At 41.3% G+C, this 26,601-nt stretch overlaps 1 protein-coding gene across 1 annotated transcript in view; it reads left to right on the top strand.

Moving 5' to 3' along the window:
* The window catches only part of SUSD1 (sushi domain containing 1), a 112,879-nt gene that overhangs the window by 38,349 nt on the left and 47,929 nt on the right, over nt 1-26,601 (top strand). The window contains exons 7-10 of the mRNA XM_082623213.1: nt 9,785-9,882; nt 10,497-10,683; nt 18,058-18,167; nt 22,110-22,302. Of these exons, the coding sequence (XP_082479339.1) occupies nt 9,785-9,882; nt 10,497-10,683; nt 18,058-18,167; nt 22,110-22,302 (588 nt within the window). The remainder of the gene's footprint in view (nt 1-9,784; nt 9,883-10,496; nt 10,684-18,057; nt 18,168-22,109; nt 22,303-26,601) is intronic.

The raw sequence follows: 26,601 nt of genomic DNA, 5'->3' as shown, positions 1-26,601 counted from the left end.
TTCAGAGGGTGGATTGGGAAAATAAGTTGGATAGGAAATTTTATGCATCTAATCTTTTGAAACCCACCTTAAATCACAGTGATTCCTCTCTCTTCTGCTTGGTTGCCAGAGATATTTTTCGCCATGAACCATTTTCTCAGGGGGGAATACTTAAAAGTCCTAATTAAGCACATGTTGACAGCTTTTCAGAGAGAAGGTGGTGTAATGTATATCGAGGTTTTTAATGTTTATTTTTAATTGTGGTAAAATATGAACAACATAAAATCTACCATCTTAACGATTTTTTCAGTGTTAAGTATATTCACGTTGCACAACCAATCTCCAGAACTTTTTCATGTTGAAAAACTGAAACTCTATACGGGTTAAACAGTAACTCCCTACTTCCCCCTTCCCACAGCTTCTGGTACCACCATTCTGCTTTCTGTTTCTATGAGTTTGACTAATTGACCTCATGTAAGCAGAATCATGTAGTATTTATCCTTCTGTGACTGGTTTATTTCACTTAACATAATGTACTACAGGTTCATTCATGTTGCTGCCAATGGTGGGATTTCCTTCTTTTTTTCTGGCTGAATAGTATTTTGTAGTATATATATAAACATTATGCTTATCAATTCATCCATTGATGGATGAATTGTGTTGCTTCCACCTTTTGGTTATTGTGAATAATGCTGCTGTGAGCACGGGTATACAAATATCTCTTTGAGACCTTGCTTTCAATTCTTTCGGATATATACCCCCAAATGAAATTACCGGTGAGAAGGAGTTTTGATACTTCAGTACATATTCTAGCAGTGCCATGTGTTAGCTGTGTGTCATTAGGTAAAGCATTATTCTCTCAGAGCCTCAGTTTCCTCATCTATAAAGGGGAGAAAATAAAACCTGCTTTTCCTACCTCAAATAGTTGTTGAGAGGAAATCAAATGAGATAATCTATGGGGAGCATTTTGAAGTTTAAACCACTGTGCACATGTTAGGTCTTTTACTGAAATTATTAACCTTGCTTGAAAAGGACCTTCTCACGAGTCAGAAGTGTAGACTTCCACATGCTTTATTTCACACCTCGGCCTCCAAGAAATAAGATGGGAAAAGGCAATGGTTCTTAGGTTTGTGGTGGTTGGCCGTGGGTGTGACAGATGGTTGTCACCTGGTCTTGAATGGCTCTGGGAATTTATTTCAAGCTGTTAACTTGCTTGGCTCTGAAGACAGATCTCTGAAGAGTGAAATCTCTAGGTAGCTTTGGTCTAGGTCTCTGGCTTGATTTTGTAGCAGAATTACGGAAGAATGTCTTAGGTGTTGCCAATCAAAGTTTTCCATAGGAAAGTCTAACCAGAGCAAATACCACATGCGGACTGCTGGTGATTATTTGTCCACAGAGGAATGGTTCATGACCATCTTGGGGTTAGGAATTTGATGAAATCTCTCAATTTGTTCAGTAGATGTTTATTTAGCATACACTATGTGTGAGATACTTTGCTAGACACTACCTTCTTGGAATTTACAGGGCAATAGGGTAAATAGACTTTTCTCCAAAGAAGTGCACATACGGATATACATATAATATTTTACAAAATCGTGGACCTCTGAAGGCCTTGGGTAAAGCATTTCTGGAGTAGATGAAGAACTTAGCTCTGCTGCTGAGGCCCTGCCTGTGCCATGCATTTCCCACATTCAGTTAATCTCCACCACAACTGCGGCAGGCTGTAGGCTAGAGATTGCAATCATAGTAACAAGGAGGGGCAGACACGGATGAGAACCCAGAGGTCGAGTTCGGCCTTCTCTTAGGTCCCGTTGACTTGCCGAACTTGCACAGAGAAGCAAGGGCAAACCTGTAACTAACGCCAGGGACTCCAGAGTCCCAGTCTTCATACCTGGGGACATTGAGAAGAGCTAATGCCGTTTTGAACCAGACTGATAGTCATTCCAGACTATTATTGAACCTCCAGCAGCACCTCTAAGAGTTACTTGGAGGAAGTGAGGCAGCTGCCTCGTGGGTTGCTGAATTCAACATCTGGGGAGGTGGTCTTGGCCCAGAGCTACCTATAGAATCCCTTGGTCAGAGAGCTGGGCCTCGCTTCTGGACCCTCAGCCATTTTCTTCATTGTTCAAGCTGCTGTGCCTCCACCATTCAGACTTCAGTGGGGGTACCGGGATTAGTCACTCCATGAAAAACCAGTGGATCTGCATGGGGCATGGTAAGCTATTAATTAGCTGATGCTTATAGAGCACTTTGAAGAACAAACATGTTATGTAACTGCTAATTATAATTACCAACCTCAGCCTGCCACCGTTCACAAAGTCTGTGGCTCCAGCTGCAGCTGTTTCCATGGGTTTATGCAAGCTTTGATTTAAGGAGAGAAAAGGCTTTCTCCCTGAGGGCTGTGATCTTTCTGAGAGGAGGCCTCTATGCCCTCCATCAAGATTGGCAGCTAAATTCAATTTCCGTAGATAAAGGGGGCGATTTACATGCTGATTAATTCATGGCACAGTGCACATGATCGCCGGGTAGGTAGGTACGAGAGGCTTCTGGAACTGTAGTGAGAGATGCCGATTACCATGGCTCTTGCTCAGCTGCCCTCCCTTCCTTCTTTTTCCTGTTTTTCACCAATTTCTTCACACCTCCCCTTCTGTCCCAAATCTCTCTGTGTATTTTGTATTTACCTCCTTCAATGTTCACTTTTGGGTTTTTTCCCCATCTTCTTTTACGTTTCTGCCTAACCTGTGAATGCCTTGCACCCCTGTCCTTTGTTTTCATTCTGTTTACCCATCTTTTTATACATGAGTGTTTCATTCTAAATTGGGTAGAATAATTTATCTTCACTTTACGTGAGTTGTTTTTAGTTAAAAATATTTTTGGAGTCCCTATTTCTTTGGATTAATAGGACAGATCTGTGTGTATGTGTATATATATATATATATATATATACACACACACACACATATATATTTAATTTTATTGAAGTATAGTTGATTTACAATGTTGTGTTAATTCTGCTGTACAGCAAAGTGATTCAGTTAGATCTGTATATGTTTTTAATGGAGTGTGAACTCCAGCAAGGTGGTGGGACTTTTTTTTTTTTTTTTTTTTAAGGCCAGTTTAGACTGGAAACTCCAGAGAGCTGAGAATTAGGCAATTACTTTAGTGTCTGGAAAAACCCCAGGTGGAAGCTTGATGTTCAGTGAGTCGGTTTACCTCAAGATCAAAGGGACTGATTCATTCTTGATAAGACTGTCCCTGGCTTTCATTCTGCACAGGTCGTTTGGCTTTTTACTTTAGAATCTGAGTTAATAATGATGAAGTTGACGCTCACTCACTCCAGGCTCTCTAAAGAGCCACATCTCTATGGAAACACAGACTGGCTGCTGGGATCCTTTCTGGGCCCCTCACCCGACTCAGGGACCGAGTCCAAATGCCTCGAGGCCTCCTGTTAGCTCCTGCCCCTTCTGTTTTGTTGTTGATCCTCCTCTTCAGCCCAGTGAGTGCTCACTTGCAGCTAGACAGATTTCAGATAGAAGAGAAAGGTCAGCTGGAATAAATGGGCACATTTATGCAAATAACCACATGGCTGGGATTTGTTTGAATCTGTGCATAATGTTTAGACCGTCAAGCATTATAGCTACCATTGATCGTGCACCCACTTAAACACCCACGGCTCTGCTAGGAGCCTTGATGCTTGATTTCATTTTGTCCTCAGAAAAACCCTGTGAAGTACTGATATTTTCATTTCATAGATGAGTAATCTGAGACTCAAAAGAGTTACACAACTTTCACAGGGTCTTTCAATGACTAGTAAATGGCAGAGACAGAATTTGAACTCAGGCCTTTAAACCTGGAAAGCCCACGATCTGTCTCCTGCCACTTTCCTAAGCTTGAATTATTTGTAGACCACCCTGACAATGTTTGCCAGAACAAAAGTATTTTTTAATTTAATAAGTTTCTTAAAACAACTTATGTTTAAAACTTAAATTTTTAATTTAAATTTATTGATCAAGGACACAGTAATATATGTGATATCATGAGTTTGATGAACACCTGGGTTTTTTCAAATATACACAAAAATCAATACAAAGCAAACATATAAAAATGTATTCATGTGCCACCAAAAAATCATCCTAAAGTGTATAACGCATTTTAGGAAAGCACTACTTTAAGCCATGCTGCTTCTACCTATTTTATGTGACCCTAATGACTTAAAAAGAAGAAAGGAAGCATAGCAAAACTCTTATAGCCAAACATGCATTTATTCAAAGTTGTCACCTTGGGAAGCCATACCCTCATTTCAGTGATGCTGCTATTATCAAAGTGTGTTGGTTTTGTAATCTATTTGGGAATTGCCTTTGGAGGTAGTTTATGAGTCATATTAGAAGACTGGTCATATCACTTTTGAAATCAGTTACTAGAAATGACATTGAGCTTGACATTCTGTTAAGGTCTCTTGAATTTATTCTGTAGGACCTTTTACTGTTTTCAAAAGTAGAGAAAATGGATATAAAATTGGAAACCAAGAGCGTGCACTAGACTAGGCCCTGCCCACAATGGGACTTCTGAGAGAGTAGTCTGTGCTCACTGTCTCTGTCCCCTCCCACCCTGTTCTCTTCTGAGCTTCCTGAAGGAGAATCAGGCGTCCAACACCCCACTTCACTGCCGCTCTCTCTCAAGGTCACTAAAGACCACCTGTCAAATTCTTGTTCTAGGGTCAGTCCTCCTTCCTCTTAACCTTTCCACAACATTTAGCATTGTTGATTATCTATCCATACATTTATCCATCTATTCAACCAGTCTACCAAATGATAAATATTTAAAAAATATCTATGTCCAACCAACTGTATTAGTTTCTGGGGATGGAGAGATAGATAGATCTTGTCTTCGCTGTCATAGAGCTTACATTCAGGAGAGATAGACATTAAATAACTAATTACAAAATTATTTAGTTACGGGCTTCCCTGGTGGCGCAGTGGTTGAGAGTCCGCCTGCCGATGCAGGGGACACGGGTTCGTGCCCCGATCCCGGAAGATCCCACATGCCGCGGAGCGGCTGGGCCCGCGAGCCGTGGCCGCAGAGCCTGTGTGTCCGGAGCCTGTGCTCCGCAGCGGGAGAGGCCACGGCAGTGAGAGGCCCGCGTACAGCAAAAAAAAAAAAAAAAAAAAAAAAAAAAATTATTTAGTTACAAACATGATGAGTACCACAGAGAAATACTGGATGCTAATAGAATACTAAAATACAAAACTTGATATATGTACATTTATACGCACACACACACGCACGCACCCATGCACCACATGCAGAATCTAAAGCAAAGCAAAGGTACTTTATAACCCACGGAGGCTTTGGTCCCCAAAGTCCAATGCAGAGTTCAGTTGGATGCTGTGGGGGCCTACTTTGTTTAGGCCAGAGAAGCCTAAACGTCCTACAACTGGACAAGGCAGAGACCTGCTCTGCCTGCCTCTGTCCAAAGTCAGACCTCAGATCTGATCATGGCACCACGTGCCCTCCACTGGGGAAGAAAGAGCCATATGAGAGAAGAGCAAGAGGTCAAGCCCCCAGTGCTTATGTTCTGCTCCAGGCCCTTCTTGGGTGGGAGTGAGGAGGTTGGGGGGATTGGTGGGAAGGAAGGGAGAGAACGTTTGAGGAAGCAGACACTCCTTCAGATCTTCTCTTTCCTTGACTCTCGAGGCATCACACTCTCCCAGCCAACCTCCGACCTCCTTCTGCATTCCTCTTTCTCCTCTAGTTTCCCCTTTGGTTTCCATGTGTCCCAGTGCCCTGCTATCATGCCACCTGCTCTCTATGTCCTACCTGGGCGTGTCACCTGCACCCAGGGCTTCAACTACCATCTACCCATTGATGACCTTCAAGACTGTTTTTTTCACCCAGGTAGATTAACTCAGACTTAGCACGTTCTAAACACAATTCGTTCGTCTCTTTCTCACAAACCCAGTCTGCTTCCTCCTATATTTCTTATGAGTACAGTAGAAGGCGATCTATTCAGACTCTCAGGCTCAGAGACTGGCAGTCAGCCTAGACTCCTTATCTCGCCTCCTACTGCTTTCCTTCAGAATTGCTCACGGTTTTACATACAGTGCCCTGATTTCATCTTTTCACCTTTTTGCTGAATAACTACTTTAGTGCAAAGGCTCTGGGCTTTGGAGTCTGGCAGGTCTAGCTTTGAATCCTGACTTCACTGCTTACTGGCTGTGTGGCCTTTGGCAGGTTACTTAACTTCTCTAAGCCTCAGGCCTGTAAAATGGACACGATAATGTCAAATTCATGGTGTTATTTTGAAGATTAGATGAATGATACATTTAAAGTACTGTACATGCTATCTGGCCCATAGTAACAACTCAATAAATGTTCACTCATTATTGATTTTATGATTGCCTCCTATGACTGCTGGGAAAATGTGATCAAATCTATAAAGACCTATGTATCACTGTTGGATGTATTGTAATCACTGAGTAAAGGGTATCACATTCTTTCCTTGTGACCTCCAGTGTTGCCTTCAAAATACACCAGAGTTATCTTTCTAAAAAAAGAAGTCCCCATCATCTTCCTGCTTTTAGCTCTCCGAGGCTTGTCGGAGTAAGTCTGCGCTTAGCCTAGCGAGCAGGTCTTCCCAAGCCTGATCCCTTCCTCTCTCTGCAACCTCACTTCCCCTCTTTCCTCCTCCCCAGCACGTTACACTTCTCTGTCGCCACTCTGAATCTGCCACACCTTTTACACTTGCAGGCATTGGACTTGCCGTTCTGTCTTCTGTCTTCCTCACTCTTCAGCCATTCAGCCTTGAAGGTCATGCCCCCCACGAAGCCGGCTTCCCCAGGTCTTCCAGCGAGAGTTGGTGGCTTCTTTCTCTATGCCCTGTGGTACTTGTGTGCAACTTTGTTCTGATATTTATCAAGTTGTAATTTTTCTGCTTCTATGTTTGCTCCCTCCACTAGAAGCCAGGACTTCTGTTCTGATCATCGTCACAGCCCAGTGCCTGGCATGGGAGGATGCTTGGCATTCGATAATCGTTCAGTTCAGGGTCACTGGTGAATAAAGTGCCCTGGAGTCAGTTCCAAAGAGAACTTCCAGAAATGTTTTCAGTTTTCGGTACTATTAGCATTAGGGCGTAGCCTCCCAAGTCATCTCTTTTAAAGGGGCAGCATGGATATGGATATTTAATAGCTGATACATTTATAACGAAGTCTTTCCAGCTGATTCGTAGACACCTGGAGGGAAAAGCAACCGGATTTTGTTATACTACTCCTTGGGATGAAATAGCTGACATCCCTATAATCAGATCTGGGTCCCTCTGTGCAGAGAGCATGGCACAGCCTGGAGGCAGATAGCATTTTTGAGATGTTATTTGCAGTTGTCATAGTGAATGAGCAAAAAGGAAGAACAAGAAAGGAAACTTTCATGTTTCCTTTCTAATCTCTGCTTGGGTGGCAAAGAGGTCCCGAGTGGGAAAGAAATGTGCTTTACTGGCAACTCAGAGAGAAGGTGGGGGGTGGGATGTTTCCTTTTCCTTCTGGACCAGGGGGTGAGTATCAGAGGGATGTGGGAATGAGCAGAGGAGTCTAGAACTCTAGGGCTTTGAAGGCCAGTGGAGAGGGAAAGGGCCAGGAATATTTGGGGCTTGTTCAAGCTGATAAAAGACTGGTGCCAACATCATCATTATGCTACCCAAGGAGGTGAGTGGATAGGTCTTTGCATCTATCAGGATACCCATGTCCACAACTGGAGTATTTCTTTGATTTCAAATTATCTGTGCTCCAGGGAGAAACACTGATGTAGAGACCCAGGGGTGCTTTAGACAGCCATTGGTGATCCTCAGGTGTCTCTCCAGAAGTTTGCCTGTTTTCCTCTCTCTGCCTCCATTTATTCCCACTTATAGTCAGCTGACCTGGGCTTACCCAAGACCAGACATAGAATCTCGGCAATGCTGCTGAAGGGATGATTTAGTAAAGATATAAAATCTTCCATAGGCAAAGAGAGCAGTAGACTAGGGTCTGTCTAAAGATAGTATTGGTTCTGAGTAGAGGAGGAATTAGTCAACCCTACAGGTGCCTGAGGTGCAGGCTCCCTTTCCCACTTGGAGGCTGAGAAGAGATTTACTAGAAGGGAAGGATGGGAGCTGAGATGAAGAGAGGCGTCTTCTGGGGCGGAGACTTATCTTTCTCAGCCTTCTTGATGGGAGTCTTACCTTGGGTTTCCCAGAAAGCAGGGCCTGAGGCAGAGGGTTCTATTTTTTCACAGTAGGGCAATGCTATCCCAGGAGGCAGGAGTGAGGGCCAAGGTGAGGAGAGCAGGGAAGGAGGCAGAGCCAGTGTGAGGACGCCTTGTTGCAGTGGCCTCGCTGAGTGCAAGTATCGCTCCATCGGTGCGACAGCGCCCTGAGAGGTCTCTGTAGGTCTGCCCTTCAAGGGGAAGAAAGATAAGGGGCAGACTTATCTAGTACCTCCTGTCCCCCAGGAGGTGTTAATGCCCCCCCACTTCCAGGTTGCATGTGCTAGGGTGTGCAGCAGGGAAGCCCCAGCATGGGAGACAATGCACGGTCATGGTATCAAAGCCCACACAGGGCTGGAACAAGGAACAGGAGAAGCTGAAAGGTTCTAGAACATCCACAAGGGATGTCTGATTCAATGGGGAAGCTTGAATTTGGGCTGAGGAACATTCCTGTGTGGTGAGGTGATGATTCCCTTCTCCAGAGGTGATGGTTTGGTAACTTCTACCCGCAGGGAATTTTATTCCTTTTGATGTTGGTGTAAGTGAAATTTTTTTTTTTAATTTCCTTTTTGGATTGTTCCTTGCTAGTGGACAGAAATGCAATTGATTTTTGTACATTGACCTTGTATCCTGCAACCTGGCTGAACTCCTTTCTTAGCTTTGTGTGTGTGTGTGTTTGTGTGTGTGTGTTTGTGTGTGTGTGTGTGTGTGTGTACGTGAATTCCTTAGGATTCTTTATAGACAAGAGTATGTCAACTGCAAGTAAAAATAGTTTTACTTATCTGCAGGGAATTTATTAAATGGATAAAAAGCTAGATCCTTGCCCCCTTCCCATCTGGACAACTTCCTAGGTGGTTTACTAGGTTCATTGGAAACTGTGTTACCTCAGGAACCGAGGCTCTAATACTGGTTCCCACATTGCCAAATATATTACATGAAATACACACAGAATATATAAAAAAAAGCAGAACAACTTGAAGAAATTAGTGGCTTCCTAATAAGTCAGGATTAAATAGCTTCAGTTAAAGGAGCCCTGGAAGTATCCAGGGACCTTGTGGAGCATTTATTTAGTTTACCCTAACAGGTTACTCCTGAGGAATGGTCCCATGTGGTGATGCGTGTCATTTCCCTCTTGGGAACAGCAGTGACCTGGAAATAACGCTCTGGGTGGGATGAGGAAGCCGGAAGCTGATCTCACCTGTGCAGCTGCAGGGAAGATTCAGGGCTCAACTCTGGGCCGCTTCCTATCCCACAGGAGTGGAACACCAGTGGCATCCAGTGGCCTGTCAGACCAATCACAGGTTGGAATTCTCACCCACACTTAAGCAGGAATCTTTCCTTTTCCTCCAAATCAGGTAATGGGCCAAGCTCACTCATGGTGAAGTTAAATTGGGTGATTGGCCTGGGGTAGCTTGAATTGCTGATTCGGCTTCTGAATCAGAGCATGAATGGTGATCATCAGAGAGACCAGCTGGGCAGATAAACTAAGTCATGCCCTCTAATGTGGTGGCCATTAGGGTTTTTCCAAAGCCCATCAATGCATTTTGTGAGTGGACTCTCTCTTTTTCTATTTTAGAAATAATTATAGAAATTAATGACGTGTCAGTGTTTAATAACACTTGTGTGAGGTGGCAAATAAACCCAAGAAGAATAAACTCCAAGATCGTATATGTGGTAAGTAAAGTGAGCTCCTTTTTCCTGCTAGGGCAGAAATGGTTACCATGGGAATAAGAGTAGGAGGGTCTTGCTTCCGGAAGTGCTTCTCAATCTAATAGCTTTCCAATCCCATAGTCCTTTAAAAAAGTGAACAGAATTTTTAAGATATCTGGATTATTTTATTTTACATGTTGTGTTTAGTATATTTGTCATCCTCCAGCGTGTATGTGTGTGGGATGTATTTATATTTGGCATCGTCATTATCGCTTGTTTGCAAGCTCTTGTATTTCACTCCCCCAGAACAAGCCTAGAAGCATCTGCTGCCTCGGTGACAGTTGGCAGTGAGCGGGTCTCAGGTTGTGTTGCCTCCATTGATCGCTGGTCATTTGAGTGCAGGATAGCACTCCCTGGAGATACTCCTCATTTTATGTCACTTCTCAGCATTTATGGATTACTGGGCTGATCAGATTTCATCATCAGATACCTGATAGCAGAGGTTTGCCCTATTTATCTCCCCTGGGGTGAGCAGTGCAGTATTAAAGGAAGTAGTAAGAGAGTAGCACCACAAAAATCTCTCTTGTTTGTTTTAACTGGAGTCACGGTGGGTTCTCTTGTCTTTTCCCCTCACAAAGATATACATAAAAGGACGACGGTTGGACCCCATGGAAACAGTTCATGAGGAGACAGTTAATTTGGCCACAGACAACAGGACCCCGGAAGTGTGCCTAGATCTGTACCAGGGCACCAACTACACCATGCACATTTCTACTGCCTCTCCCAGACGCTCTGTGCCAGCCATCATTGGGTTCCAGACAGCTGGTAGGTGGAGGTGAAGTCTCATTTCTTCCTAGAAAATGCTAAGCACAGGATGTGGGGAAATGTGCTTCAGAACCTACTGGTCAGGAGAGTTCACGGTTGCTTTCTGAGATTTGTAGCCGGGGGATTAATTGCTCTAGGGCTCAGAACCAGAGCGGGTCTGGTAGGAGAGATTCCTATCCTATGGTGCCAGGCTGAATGGTCACTGATGTATTGATTCTCAGCTGCGTCCTCTGGTTGACGTGGAAGGTAATAAGGCATTTAAAAGAGGAAAACAGTAGGTGATGATGCAGTCCATTTCAGTTATCCAAGGCAATAGAGGGTAGCCACATGGCTTATCTTTGGTAGGAAACTCAAAAGTCATTCACTCTTGCCTATGGGAAAGGTGGAGCCAGGGAGGCTGACCCAGGAGCTGTGCTCCAGGATGGGAACTGACCCTAGGACTGATTGGGGTTGGGGAACTGAGCTGAGAGTGGGCAGGTGGAGAGGGGGAGGCAGCCCTAGGATGCAGGATGGTAGATGTGGGGTGAAAAGAGGAGTGGACAAGAAGGAGCTTCAAGAAGTCATAATAAGCCCCAAGGCACATAGTTATCACATGGATTTTTATATCATCATGACAATTACAGTAAGTTTTTTTTTTCATAATTCTGGTTGTGGGGTGTCAGGACTAATTAAACTCCTAATAAGCAAACCTTGAAAAGCCACTGGTGTCATTTATTATTTTGGATGAGTTGAGGTAGTTCTCAACTAGCTATTTGATGTCCTAATTAAGAAAACTCAACCTTTAGGTGTTGCTGCCACTAGGAACTGGGAAGTAACATGGATGTGGCAGAAATAATTGAAGCCTGCCAGTCTTAACAATATCAAGCCAACTGTGAAATTATACAAAATAGGTCTCAGGGTACTTGTATATAAATAAAACAAAATGATTTATTTCTAGGTAAATACTAGGTAGGGAAAGATATTGTCAGATTAATATAGTAACTAGAGAAAGTTGTTCAAAGTTAAAAATAAACTACTGTGGATTTATTAGGAATATGTCTTCTTTAAAAGAGTATCCCAGGACTCCGAACTCATCTGTCTCTGTTCAGTCAGAATGACAGCTTACTGTTCAGTGTCAGCTGTTTTTACTAATATCCTCTTCAACCTCTTCAAGTTAATTTCCACTGAGAAAAGCATGGCCTTTTGGGTCAGACATACCTGGATTTGCATCTTAACTCTGCTGCTTAAGAGTTGGGTGACCATGGCTGAGTTTTTTAATGTCGCCAGACCTCCTTCCTCTGTCTGAAATGTTAAGTGGAATTGGATTAAATTTGCAAATTAATCTAGTGAGGATTGGGATTTATATTGAATTATTCCAACTGGGAACAAGGTATGTTTCTACATTTACTCCATATCTACTCAAATTTTGTCTTTGCTGTTTCCTTATGCACTCTTGTGAAGGTCCGTCATTCCCTCCTCTATATCCTGCACATTTAGCCATCTGATTTCATTATTAGCGTTATGCTAGTTCTCTTTAAATGAATTGGGAAGTTTTCCATATTTTTTATACCTTGGAAAAGTTTATACCACTTTAGAATTATCCCCTTCCCTTAAAGTTGGACACGTTGCTCTTAATATTATTTAAGTTTCACCCCTTTGGGAGATGATTCTTTGATAACTTTGTCAGTTTCTTCTATGCTTTTGGGGGTCTGTTTATGTTTCTTACATTTTCTTGAGTCAATTTTTATAATTTGTAGTTTCCTAAGAAACGTCCATTTAGCTGTGATTTTAAATATATTGGCAGATATATTGGCAGAATGTCACATGGAATATTTGTTTACAACTCCTCTGGGGTTACAGATTATATAACGCCGGGTTATTTCGATTTGTCGTTTTGTGTTTCTCTCTTTTTAACACTTGATCTGCTTCGCTTGGGTTGTCTGTTTTATTACTGTTGTTTTCCCCCAAAGAGTAATCTCTTGGGTTTTTTCATTGTTTTTCTTTCTCTGGCTTATTAATTTCTCCCCTTATAAATTTTTTTTTATTATTTCCTTCTCCCTGATTCTCTTAACTTCGTTATATTGTTCTATTACTAAATTCTTGAGTTGAATGCATAGTTCAACTTATTTCCATTATTTTCTGTTTGATAATAAAAGCCTTCAGTGCTTCTTTCTCCCTTCTGGATTTGAGCTTTGGCAGAATTCTTTAGGCATTTATACATGTTCTCTTTATCTTTACTTTCAAGACATGGTATAATTGCTATTCTGATTTTCCCTTGATCGAATAATTATTTTTGAGGGTGTCAATATATGTTCTCTTTATTTTTACTTTCGAAGCATTATATACTTGCTATTTTTTATTTATATATTTATTTATTTTTTTGGCTTCATTGGGTCTTTGTTGCTGCATGTGGACTTTCTCTAGTTGTGGCCAGCAGGGGCTACTCTTTGTTGCAGTGCGTAGGCTTCTCATTGCGGTGGCTTCTCTTGCTGTGGAGCATGGGCTCTAGGCGCATGGGCTTCAGTAGTTGTGGCACACAGGGGCTTAGTTGCTCTGCAGCATGTGGGATCTTCCTGGACCAGGGCTTGAACCTGTGTCCCCTGCATTGGCAGGCAGATTCTTAACCACTGCACCACCAGGGAAGTCCCTACTTGCTAGTTTGATTTCCTCATTGATTGAAGGATTAATTACGTGTGTTATCAAGTGGTAGGTTTAAAATATTTTTAACATTTACACTTTGTTGTTGATTTCTAGGGTTTTTTTTACATTTTAGTATTCTTTGTGGGGAATTTATCAACATTTTCTTGGGGCTTACTATTGGGCAAAGTTTTGTGATAATAGGTAGAGTGTTTGCTTGTAAGGTAGGATCTAGTCTTAAGTCAGCTCTAGTAGTAAGGTTTTTCAGGACTTCTGTTTCTGTTGTTGTTACTGTTCTTTGCTTACTTGGATTGCCATTCTTCTTAGTTCCTCTTAGAAATTCTAATTGTTTTGTTTCACACATTTTGATGTTATGATATTTATGTTCGTGATTGATATCTTAACTGTAGATTCTAACTTCCACTATTAAGAAGTGGCTCACTTTAGCCTATTTAATTTTTTTTTTGCCCCGATTTTCTTGATTTCTTTGTGCTCTGTTTGCATGATATGCCTTTGCCCCGCTTTTGTTCTTCTTAAAAGCTATCTGGATAACATTGCTGTAGAGGTACTCTAGGAGACAGCATATGTTGCAAACCTTTTTGAGAAAAATAGTAGTTAAGCAATTTACATTAGTGTTGTTTGTGATATGGTTTTCCTTTCTTCTGTCATCTTAATTTTTTCTCTTTTTTATGCTATGTTGTTATGTCCATTGTTTTCTCTTTTTGGTGCACGGATTTTCTTTTTTCAGTGATTCAGACAGTATAGATTTTGCTTTTATTCTATATTACACATTAAAAAACAAAAATAAAAAAATCCTATTTGAATGTGTATTTCTCTTATTGCCTGTGTTGACTGAAATAATGTTAACTTCTCCCCCAGTAAGATAAGTTAGCATTCTTTACTTCCTTTTATTCCTTCCCCTTTTGCTTCCCTTATGTTATTGGTTTAATACAGCATTTTATTGCCAGATTCTTATTTTTAATTATTTTTAACATGTACTACATTTTTAAAGGATTCATTTTTATATTAATTTATAGCAATATTCATAACAATTATTTAAATAGGTATGTGTTTTAATAGTTTCAGTGTTTACTACCAGTCCTTTCATACCAACGCATCTCTGTCTTTCTCTGTATTTTTATTTCTCTCTCTGCACAGTGATTTCTATCTTCTTACTGAGGAATGGGATACTTTCTGAGCCCAGGATTATCTGAGAATATCCTTTTGTTGTCTTCACAAGTGAATAGGAACTTGATTGAAGATAAAATTCTTGGGCCAAAATCTTTGTTGTCAGAATTCTGGTGGCATTTCACATTGGCTTTGGGAATTTAAAGTTTTGAAAGAGGAATTTGAAGGTGTGATTAAAAAAAAAATCCTATGTAGACAATCTGATTTTTCAGCCTGGATATCATAGAAGCTTTCTTTATGTGTGAAGTTCAAGACTTTAATCATTTACTCATGCACATGGTAAATGTTTATTGACCACTTACTATGTGTTTGACATTGTTCTAGGCATCAGGAATTCAATAGTGAATGAGACAGGAGTCCTTTCTTTCATGAAATTTCAGTCATGGGTTATATACATGTTAATGTTTTTCACAAAGTTTTCCTAGTACCCTGTGAGATTTTGGATCTTCAAATTTCAATCTATCTACACATTAGGAATATTTTCTTTCATTAAATCTCTGATTATTGTTTTTGTTTGTTTGTTTTAGCTCTTCAAATACTCCTATGTGGAATTCCTTGTCTGTCTGCATTGGTCTTCTATTTTCTCTTTTTTATATCCGTGCCTTTTTCCTTTGCCTTCTGTGAGTACTTAGCAAGTTTGTTCTCTATATGCATATATGCATATATGCATTGACATTTCTTTTTTTAAAAGATTGATTAATTAGTTAATTAATTTTTGGCTGCGTTGGGTCCTCATTGCTTCACGCAGGCTTCCTCTAGTTGCGGCGAGTGGGAGCTACTCTTTGTTGCGGTGCCTGGGCTTCTCATTGCGGTGGCTTCTCTTGTTGCAGAGCATGGGCTCTAGGTGCGTGGGCTTCAGTAGTTGTGGCACACAGGCTCAGTAGTTGTGGCTCGCGGTCTCTAGAGCTCAGGCTTGTGTAGTTGTGGTACACAGGGGCTTAGTTGCTCCATGGCATGTGGGATCTTCCCGGACCAGGGCTTGAACCTTTGTCCCCTGCATTGGCAGGCGGATTCTTAACCACTGCGCCACCAGGGAAGTCCCTGCACTGACATTTCTGATGCACTTTAAATTCTGTTGTTGCACTTTCATTTCTTTTTGTTTTTTGTCTCTTCTAGTTCCCTTTTTATTTCTGCCTCTCTCAACCAGCTTCCTCTCTGCTATCACATTCTCTTACATCTCATCCTTAATCTGTTTGAATCATCTTTAAAATTTTTTTACTGAAAGTACAGAACAGATGTTGCTGAATTTTACCATTATCTTGCTCACTATTTTTTTCAGCAGTGTTCATTCTTTGCCTTCTAGGCGCGATCTCCCTCTTTTTCTTTGTAAAATCATTTCATGGGCTTCCCCCCCTTCTATATTATTTATCCTTGGAAGATAAAAGTTTTATTTAGGTTTGATATTTCCCTCATAATAAAATGGATGGCATTCCCTTTGATCTTACTTTTTATTGGATAATATTGGTATGCTTATCTCAGATCTCATCTTGAAAGATTTACTGCTGGTTGATGATCCAGTATCCTTTGGAGAGCAGCTGTGAGAAAACCTACTGCCCCGAGTTTTATTTCCGAGCACTTTGCTGTCTTGAGTGGTGAAGCTGTAGCTCTTGGGCCAGCTCAGCATTGCCTGGCTTCATTATGGTGCTATAGCCTACAGAGGCAGGAGGGAACCAAGTCTCTCCTTTTGCCAACCCAGGCTGTCTGTCAGGTGGAACCTCCAGGTCCCTAGGCCTCCCCTTAGAAGTCCTTCCCTGTTACTGATCTCCATTGTGCTAAGGAAAGGCTATTATTATTAGAAGTAGAAATAGTGATAACAGAGTATATAACCCTGGGTGCCTATCAGAATTGCCTGGTGAAGTAAAAAAAAAAAAAAAAAAAAAAAAACCCACAGGTGTCCAAGCTTTACTTTAGATCTGCCATGTCTGAGTGAGGCTGATGTGCATTTAGGATTGGGAACCCCCAGGGTAAATGGCTCCAGCTGGAGCAGTCCCGTGGCCTATCCTTGCTTCCAGCCCCTACCTCTATGGGCACCAGTCCTCCCCTATTCCTTCTTTTGAGATTTTGGAACCCTGCTCCTTTGCTTGGAAGGCATGTTGATTAGAGCTCTCAGCATCTTTCTTTACCTAGTCTCTTCCACATTGTGCTAAGCAGAAATATCTTCATGTTTCTGCCTTATGGATGGCAGTCAATCCTTCTTTCCAGCCCAGATGCAAATTTTGACCCATTTTCACTATTCTCAGTCACTTCTGTCAGGGTTGGAGGTGGGAAGTGGGAGCCAGATGCTTTTGTTTTCAGACTATAATGGCTATAAGTGGGAAAATCATATTGAGATGGGAATTCTGCAGACAATACTTCTGCTTTATGCTCTGTTTGTGTACAGACATATACTATATGTGGTATTTCTCACATACATTTATTTGGTATACCTCAAAATCATGTGCATACATGGGGAAATTTTTGTTTCTGGTGTCCTTATGAAATCTTGAAAATGAAAGCTATGAAGATAACGGAGAGCACATTGTGATAGGTCTTCAAATTCTCTCTCATAACCATATTATACATTTTCCAGCTATAACTAACCAAGAATATTTTCTCCCACAGCTAATTGCCTGGTGCTGCCTATGTCAGTGATATTTAAAATGCTGTGGACAATTCCAATTTTGAGTAGAATAATTTATTGTTATCATTATTACTTCTTAGGTAACAAAGACTCCCATGGGAGAAATATAACTATCTTATAGTAATAAAAAGCTTCTCTCTGTAGACATTTAACTTTTTCTCACTTGTAGAAAATGTACAGACCTGTTTGTTAGGAAATTTGCTTTTCCTTGAAAATTAGCCATGGTACTACTAGACTCTCTGTGGGTTCTTTAATTCATTAGTAACAAATTTTTTCTTCTTCTTCTTTTTTTTCATTTCCTGCATTAAGGAAATAGAACATCGAAGGAATGAATTAGGCTGCAGGAGGCATGAAATGACTTTTTTTCTATATAGCAATGCAAATATATCAGCTCTCTGATTATTTCATTGCCTCATCTGAGTAGCTCTTGAAATACTGTCTGCTGTGAGAATAAACATCTTGCCTGGTCATCTACTTTCTGGTCATCTTCTAGGTTGGAAACACCTGCTCTGAGAGTTCTAATCCCTGACCTTTGACTTTTATTCAGCTTTTTCCTTATTCTCAGACTTTCTGGCTATTGATATACTTACCTTCATGACATTTTACTTATGGACCATCCAAGTGATAGAATGAACTCTCTAAAAATCTCACATCCTTGTGAGTTTACAACAGTTTTAAAATATGCATTATTTCATTTGATTCAACAGCCTATGATATAAGAAAAGCAAACGTGATTACTTGATTCCACAAATAAGGAAACTGAGGTTCAGAGGGGTTAAGTGACTTAGCTAAGATCATGCAATTAAGAAGTTGTAGAGCTAGGACTTGAAACCAGATTTGATGCTTCTGCTGTTAAACACTGTTGGCTCTCGGAGTTTCAGTTGTCCTTGGCCATGGTATGTTTTGCTAAGAAGATGTAACCTTTCCCTGTGTTCTTTCTTATCTTTTAGGTGATGATCTCTTAGAAGATGACAGGATTTTCAATATTTCAATACTTAATGAAGCTTGTTTGAAATTGAACAGGCATTCTAGGAAAGTTGGAGCAGAACGAATGTACCAAGTAAGAAGATCTCTTATGCTATTCGTTAATGAATTGTGTCACTTAAAAATTTGGGTGCTCTCCAAGTGGGGATCCAGAGTATTTAAAAACACTAATGGAATGAACTTCTAGACTGTTTGATTTTTGTTTCTAGAGATGGATATGAGATGGCTGCAAGTGAGGGACTAAATTGAAGGAAGACACTATTGGGTGATTTGCTCTCATTTTCTCTGTCTGGTATTTCACATGTATTATATTTTATTTTGGTTCATTTATAGTTGCAGCTTATTTTGTCAACAAATTCACACTCGGATGTGGGTTTTTAAGAAACTTATTGCAGGGCTCTTGGTCCTCACTTAACTTGAATTTATAAACATCACAAATCTCAAGTAAAATTATAAGTATATTCAGGCAGGAACTGAAATTTATTATTTTTGTATCATTTTTAGTGCCTAGCAAATCATCTGGCAAAGAGTAGACTAAGTAAGTATTAAATTAGAATTAATTCATTAACCATTTACCAAAAGAATATCATGTATTAGGACCTGGAAGTTCTATTCGAACTAATATAAACATACAAGTAAACAGACAACTACAATATGGTGTAATGAGAGCTTTGATAAAAAGTAAATAAATGGAATAGGAGTCTGTATGTATGTGTATATATGTCCAGGTACAATTAAAAAATATATATATTTATTTGGCTGCGCTGAGTCTTAGTTGCAGCATGCAGGATCTAGTTCCCTGACCAGGGATCAAACCTGGGCCCCCTGCATTGGGAGCGCGGAGTCTTAACCACTGGACCACCAGGGAAGTCCCCATGTCCAGGTACAATTTTTTTAACAAGAAGCAAAAACATTGCAGAGTCATAAACAGTAAGTAGGAATTAACCAGATAAAAGATGTTGGATGAGGTGACGAAGGGCAGTGTGGGCAAGTTGAGTAGCTTATTGGATAATTGAGAATGTGGCTTTCTTGGGGAACAGAGAAAGCAAGGGGGAGTAGGAGGAGATGAGGCAAAAATCTGAATAGTGATCATCCCTGTATCCTGTACTTTTAAGCTTGGATCTTATTTTTTATGTCTTTATGGAGGCACTGAAGGATTTTAAGTAGGTGAGTGAAATATTCAAATTTTAATATTGGAAAGAACACTGGACCTAGAAATATATTCAGGTACCTAAATAACTTAATATAAAACAAAGATGATTTTTCGAATGGGTACAGAAATAAATGGTTCTGGGACAACTGGTTAACTCCTTGGTTAAGAAGATAAATGATTCTCACTTCATGTCCTGCACTAAAATGATTAAAGAGTTCAATTGAAAAAAAATTGCTATTTTTTAATATGTTAGACAAAGGTTAATTTAAGTAACATGTGAAACACTCTTAACAAATCCATTGGAAGGAAGTGAACATTCAAAGACAGTTTGTAAAAGAGAATATAGATACTGCCAAAACACACATGAATACACACATGAAAAAAATTTTTAAATCATGAGATACCATGATTTTTCTGTAAACCTGGAGAAAGTATTACTACACACAGCCGTGGGCCCTTAAAGTGGCATGACTTTTCTGGAATAGTTATTTGTTAGGATCCATAAACTTCCACAAGTATACTATAATTAATTATTCAAACATATACAGAAAGATTAAACTGTTCTCTGAAGCTTTATTTATAATAGGGGAAATTGGAAACAAATGTTCATCAATAGGGATTTGATTAGATAAATAATCATACATTTATTGGATAGAACACTATGCAGACACGAAATACCTTCTGCTTCCCACTGGACAACATTTGTTGCTGTGGACCAATATTCCCATTGAAATGGTCTCTTTTTCTCCTGTTGGTCTGAGCCTTCTCAGTCTCTTTCACAATTTAAATCTGATTACCCCCAAGGTTGTGCCTTCCCTGTTCTCTTGTCATTCTATACCCGTCTTTGGTTGTCTTACCCATTCTCCTGACCTCCTTGACCATCTCCATGCTGAAGACTCCTAAATCGATTTCTTTAGGGCTAATCTGCTCTCTAAGCTCTGGGCCCTGTACCCCGCAAAAGGCTCCTGTGCTCCCTTTAGCACTGTGTCTTCACATAGGTGACTCTCCTACCTGCAAAGCCTTTCCCTCCTTTACCTGGATAACTCCTGCTCGTCCTTCAGTGCTCAGCTCAGTCATCTCCCTGGTGGGAGGCCTTCATTGACCTCCTCCCCCAAATGCTGTCCCTGCTCTGAATTGTTTTTCCTACCCTTACTTTTCACATCACCAACTCACCTGGTTAATGCTAATTTCTCTTTCGGTCCACAATTAAGATGAGGAAGCCTTCCCTGATTCCCCAAAGAGGAGGGTCAGGTGTCCCTCCTGGGTACTCCTCCAGCTTCATGTATTATAAAACTTATCCCTGGGTATTTTATTTGCCTAGATACTTACCTGTGAGTTCCTTGAGGTTAGGACCTGTATCTTATTTACTATTGTATAACCAACACTGTATACTCTGGCTGGCAAATAATAGGCAGTCTGTCTATTTATACAATGAATTAATGATAGAGAAAAACTTTCTAATATGTTGTTAAGTAAAAGGACTATATTATAAAATTGTACAGACAGTGTGATCCGAAGTTTGTTAACTAGAAAGTAATTTTTTGTTTATAGACTGAACTACATGTAGTTTAGAATGAGACTGACTTTGTATAGAAATGCAGCCTCCATAGTTGTGAGGTTTTTCTCCAGCAGAGGGCAGCAGTCTGAATGCAGAAGTGGTGAAGTCAAACATCTGGATTGGCCCAGGGCTTTGAGTTTTCAAGAATGGGTGAAATTGAGAACAAAGTGGCAAGGGTGTTGAGGGTATCAGGCAAAGAGAATGGTGGAAGTGATAGACAATGGTATCCGAGATAGGTGGGAAGATGAGGATGGGGGTGTTAAAATATTGGTAGAAAATCTTGAGTGAGGAAATCTTGGGGGATTTCCTGAGAGAGATCAGACTGAGTGGGAATGAGTGGTCCAGAAGAACAAGGAATTGTGAGATCTTGGTGGAGCAGCTCAGAGGATGACAGTCAAGGATGTGGCGGTGGATGTGGGTAGCTGAAGCAGAGTGGAGGAACTTCACAGCACTGAACTCAAGCAACTCTGAGGCCAAGTTTTGATGGCTTAACTATAAGGACCTTTATGTTACCCAAGAGAATGCTAGGAATTGGGGGAGAGAGGAATCTCCCAAATGAGCCAGGGTCTTGGATGTCTGTGGAAGAATGACAGTGATGAGGAAGGGTAGAGGGTGGAATAGCCAATGACACGAGCATCAAAGGAAACACTAAAAACATGTACATCCAGCTAAAACACATTGATTGATCAAGGGCTGATCATATTACTTCTGGGACCTTCACATGTTTTATTATCTTTTTTCTCTTATAAATCCCTATATTATACATACATCTTGAGTTGGCAGTGGTTAGAGCATTATTGGGTTACCAGTGTGTGTGATGACTCTGTGGACCAAGAACTGGTTTACAGAACTCTAATAGGAAGCCTCCAGTGAAGTACCATGACTCAGTTGCTTTGAATGCATAATTTGGGGTAGTCCTCATACAGTGTAAAAAGTCTGTTCCATGAGGCTTGTCTATGGATGCCTTATGAATGAAAAAAAATGAAAAGAATTTTGCCCAGTAACTCCAGTACTGTCTCCTTCACCTGGGAAGGCTCAAGGGGTTACTTTAGAATAGCCTGACATTTTGTCCATCTGAGATGTAGTTATGCATTTTAAGCTTAGGTTGAGAGGGAGGTTGAATAGGGTACGTAGGGTAGCTTTGTAAAGTTCTTGTCCGGTTTAGCCTGCTATTGTATTAAAAATAATTCTGTGTGGGTGAGGACAAGTAGAAGGAACCTTCCTGCTTTCTTTCCATTTTGCTTATAGTCTAGACATCTGCAAGCCAAATGAATTTAATGCATCACTTTCTTTTAATCTCACCACAGTTTAAAGTTCTAGGTCAAAGGCGGTATCTGAATAATTTTTATCACGCAACATCATTTAACTTCACAACGAGGGAACAAACCGCAGTGGTGTGTTTAGATCTGTATCCAGCAACTGAGTACACAGTGAATGTCACCCTCCTGGGATCTCCTGAGCAGCACTCAGTGCAAATAACAATAACAACCGCACCAGCAGGTGGGTGTAGTTGTCTTTCTGTTTGGTATCTCAAGACAACAAGTTAAATATGTGTATTGAACTGTACAACATGGGGCAGAACGATAACCTCAGAGTCAAGAGACCTGGGTTCTAGTTCTAACAAACTACCAATGTTCTCTGGGGCACAGTGTCCCTGAATCTTACCACCTCTCCCCTTTCCCACTTGGGTTCTGGCTCAGAGACGGTATAGACCAGGAGTGGACTGCTTTACTCAGGAATTCCTAGGAGTGATGGATTGAGAATACTGTAAGGCTTCCTATCTCTCACCTCAAATTTAAGACAGCTGAACCCTAAGGGTAGTCACTATGGGCAACTAGAACTAACTTCCAGGAGATCAGAAATGTGAGCTGCAGTGTGTTGGACATGGGTAGGACAAGGAGGCCTCCTGACGGCGCCGTACGAGCACATTAATCTGTCGCAGAGAAGAGTGGCCTAAAGCAGGTCAGGCTCCTTCTGTAGCTTGCAAGGAAGCCCAATAGAGGCGGCTGTGTCAACTCCACAGGCCTCCCTGGTGGGGAGGGATGCAGAAGTCTCTACCATTTCTTTTGTTCTTTCACCAGTTGGGTTGCTTTTTAAAAAAAAAATATTTATTTATTTATTTGGTTGTGCTGGGTCTTAGTTGTGGCTCGCGGCCTCCTTAGTTGTGGCATGCGAACTCTTAGTTGCCGCGTGCATGTGGGATCTAGCTCCCTGACCAGGGATGGAACCTGGGCCCCCTGCATTGGGAATGCAGCGTCTTAACCACTGTGCCACCAGGGAAGTCCCTCATCAGTTGGGTTTAACGGACAAATTTATGGGCAACCATTGAAAGAAAACAGTAGAATAAGATAGGTCTCGCTCCTACCTTCCTGAGGCCTTTATCCTGTTCACCGACTGATCTTTGTGGGTCAGTAGTGGGCACGTTGGTCTTTGTACTTGGAAGGCTCTGAAATGCAGTAGACACAGATGAGGGCCACGCAGCACCGGAGGCCGAAAATTCACTCTTTATTGTATTTTTCATCTCAGATTGTGCCTTGTATCAGCAGAGGTTGCACGCTGAAGACCTCCTGACAGCATAAACCTAGCCCCCACATACATTTCTGGCTACAGAATAATGCTCACAACTTGAATATGCATTTCCTCCAATTATTAAATCCTCAGAGAAATTAAAGTCTAAAAATAACACCCACCTTTCCCTGTAAATTAACGTGTAAAGGCACTCAAGTCTCAGGTTCTTTCCTCCCCAGTGCCTTCTCTGCTAAGCCTCCATTCCATTAGAGTGGCCTCCCTGAGACAGGGAGTGTGTTCTAGCTGTTACATCCTATAAATCTTTTTTTTTTTTGTAGTAGATGTTATTTCTTAGGTACCTCCAAAGTTGAATTAATCTTATTCCAAGTTTCATTGTCCCATTTCTCAACATGAGTCCCAGAGATACAAAACTTAGAAAAGCGAAGTTACGTGATAGTTATACAACACTGTGAATGTACTAAATATCACTGAATTGTATACTTTAAAGTGGTTAATTTTATGTTGTGTGAATTTCATCTCACTTAAAAAAGAAAAGCCAATGGCTTAGATACGTTCTTCTTGCACCTGGGCCTCAGTTACCTTCTGAGTGATTCGTACGTGACGTAATGCAAGGAAAATGTTTAGAATGGTGCCTAGTACATAATAATGATGATGACAATACTAGCTTTGTTTATTGAGCACTGAAGATGTCCAGGCATTTTTCAAAGTGCTGTCCTTCGGTCAACCCAAACCTACCCAACCTTTTGAGGAAGGCATTATTTTATTCCCGTTTTACAGATTAAGGATCCTGAGGCACAGAGAAGTTAAGCAACTTGCCCAAGATCACACACTTAGTGAGATGTACAACTGGGATTTGAATACAGGCATTCTGGCTCCAGGGCCCTCAGTTTTAATCAGTACATCTACTGCTTTTTACTAAATATTTAGTGCTTAAAAAGAAAAAAGGGAGAATTTTGTTCCTAGAACCTAGTGCGTAAGTCAGTCTAGACCCACCTTGCTTTTTTCAACCTTGGACCGTGAGCAAAAACTTCAAATGCCATGGATGTGTAAATGCATTCGTTTAATAAGTGTCCATTTCTTATCTACTGTGTGTCAGGCAGGTTCTGATAGCTGACAATGTAGCAGCAATAAAACAGACTCAGCTGTCATGGGGTTGGAGTCAGGAGGTTGGAGAGGAGACAGATAAACAAGTAAGGCAATATATGTTAGGTGGGGCTAAGTGGTAAGATGAAGAATAAAGCTTGGCAAAGGGAGTGGCAATTGGTGGTCAGGGAAGGCCTCTATTATAGACATGTAAGCACAGGTCTGAAGGAAGTGAGGGGGAACACCAAATGACAGGCATGTCCTTGGCATGTTCTGGGTACATCAAGGGAGCCAGCGTGGCTGGAGCAGAGTGAGCTGGAGAAAGTGGTGGGAGATGAGGTCTCTAGCTTGAGTATAACGAGGGGGCCATGGTGTCAAGTTCAGAAAGTGAGACTATTGTTACCTCCTCCTTTGCAATGTGGACCCCAGATTATCAGTAGTGCGTGTAATCTAGCATGTGATGTGACAGCCTCTATAGGTTACTCAGCTGTCTGAATTCCACCCCCTGTGAATTTCAACTTAATTTGGGAAATCTCTTCTCTTGAAGTTATTGGATTCAGTCTGACACCAGGCTTCCCATCTGTTGTGGGGGAAGGAAATCTATGCTTTTTGAAAATTTTGGAACTTTGCCAATGGTGGTTCCAGGTCTTCCTTGGTGTCTATCCCAAGTATTTAGAACCTTTTATTTTCATGTCTCCTTTGAGTCCTTTTTCTACCTACCCTCCACCATTGCTGAAGATCTTGATCTGTGCAGTGAAAGAGCCTCCTTTCTTTGTGAGCAGGACATTCCATATTTATAATAGGAAGCTCTTCAAGTGTAGCGGGGGGGCAGGGGGAGAGATAAATTAGGAGTTTGGGATTAACCTATACACACTACTGTATATAAGGTAGGTAAACAACAAGGACCTACTGTATAGCACAGGGAACTGTACTCAATATCTTGTAATAACCTATAATGGGAAAGAATCTGAAAAAGAATAGATATATATGTAAAATTGTATACCTGAATCGAACACTTGAAACTAACACAACATTGTAAATTAATTATACCACAACAAAAAAAAAGAAGGAGGGAACATACCAAATGGGGAGAAAAGTACTTCAATAAACTCATATTTAACTAAAAAAAAAAAAAAGAGGGGGCCTCCCTGGTGGCGCAGTGGTTGAGAGTCCGCCTGCCGATGCAGGGGATACGGGTTCGTGCCCCGGTCTGGGAGGATCCCATATGCCGCGGAGCGGCTGGGCCCGTGAGCCATGGCCGCTGGGCCTGCGCGTCCGGAGCCTGTGCTCCGCAACGGGAGAGGCCACAACAGTGAGAGGCCCGCATACCGCAAAAAGAAAAAAAAAAAAAAAAAAAAAAAAAAAAAGAAGTGCATTGTCTTGCATGCCTGCCTCCTTCACACTCCCAGTTTCCTGCTGTTTTCTCGGAATTTCTCTATCCCCAGGAAGATCCTAAGTATTGCTTTAATTCTGAGCAGCATGGCTTCCTATTATTGAATGCCTTGCTTCTGAGTCCTGCTTCCTGGTTAGGAGGTTTCCTTTGTCTTCCCTGGAGTATCACCCTCAGCTGATCCTTGAGCTGCTGTTGAGTTTCTGGAACCTGTGTTTTCACTGGTCTAATGAGGTCTAGGAAGTCCCCTAGTTTTCGTGGTTTTTCACCCAAGCCCCACTCTTCCTTAGAACTGAATTTCTGAGACTTGAACTGCCTGTGCTTCTTTGATGGGAACTGAAGCATTCTTTCCTGCCACCATTTCTTTTTCTGCGTCAGGAGAGATAATCCTCCAGTGTTCCAGGTCCTTCTAAGTATTCCTACTGCTCCAGCAGGCCAGCTGAGTAGTAAGCTTTCAACCTTCCATGCCAGCTGCTTCTGTTCCTTCTTCCTCCCCAGGCCTGGCTAATACCTTTTGCTCGGTCTTAGTACTTTCCTTCTCTGTATTTCCTTTTTGTTTTCATACGTACATTTTTGTTCTCCTAACATATTACTTTCGATTCTGCCTGTGAGGTCTCTATAGAGCAAGAATGGTGCCACGTTCACCCAGTGTTCAGGTAAATTCTGCCCACCTTCCCTTTTGTTAGGAGGTATTTATTTTTATTCAGTTCAGCCTATAACCTCAGCCCTGATCAAGGGTCATGCTCCCTGGATCCCTGGATCCTCCTTAACATTTCTCTGCTTTTCTGTTCCTTGTT

The sequence above is a fragment of the Mesoplodon mirus genome, assembly GCF_964341445.2.
Source record: "Mesoplodon mirus genome assembly, chromosome: 1".
Lineage (NCBI taxonomy): Eukaryota > Metazoa > Chordata > Mammalia > Artiodactyla > Ziphiidae > Mesoplodon > Mesoplodon mirus.
Note: the sequence above shows the minus strand (reverse complement) of the source record. Positions and strands in the feature narration are given on the sequence as shown.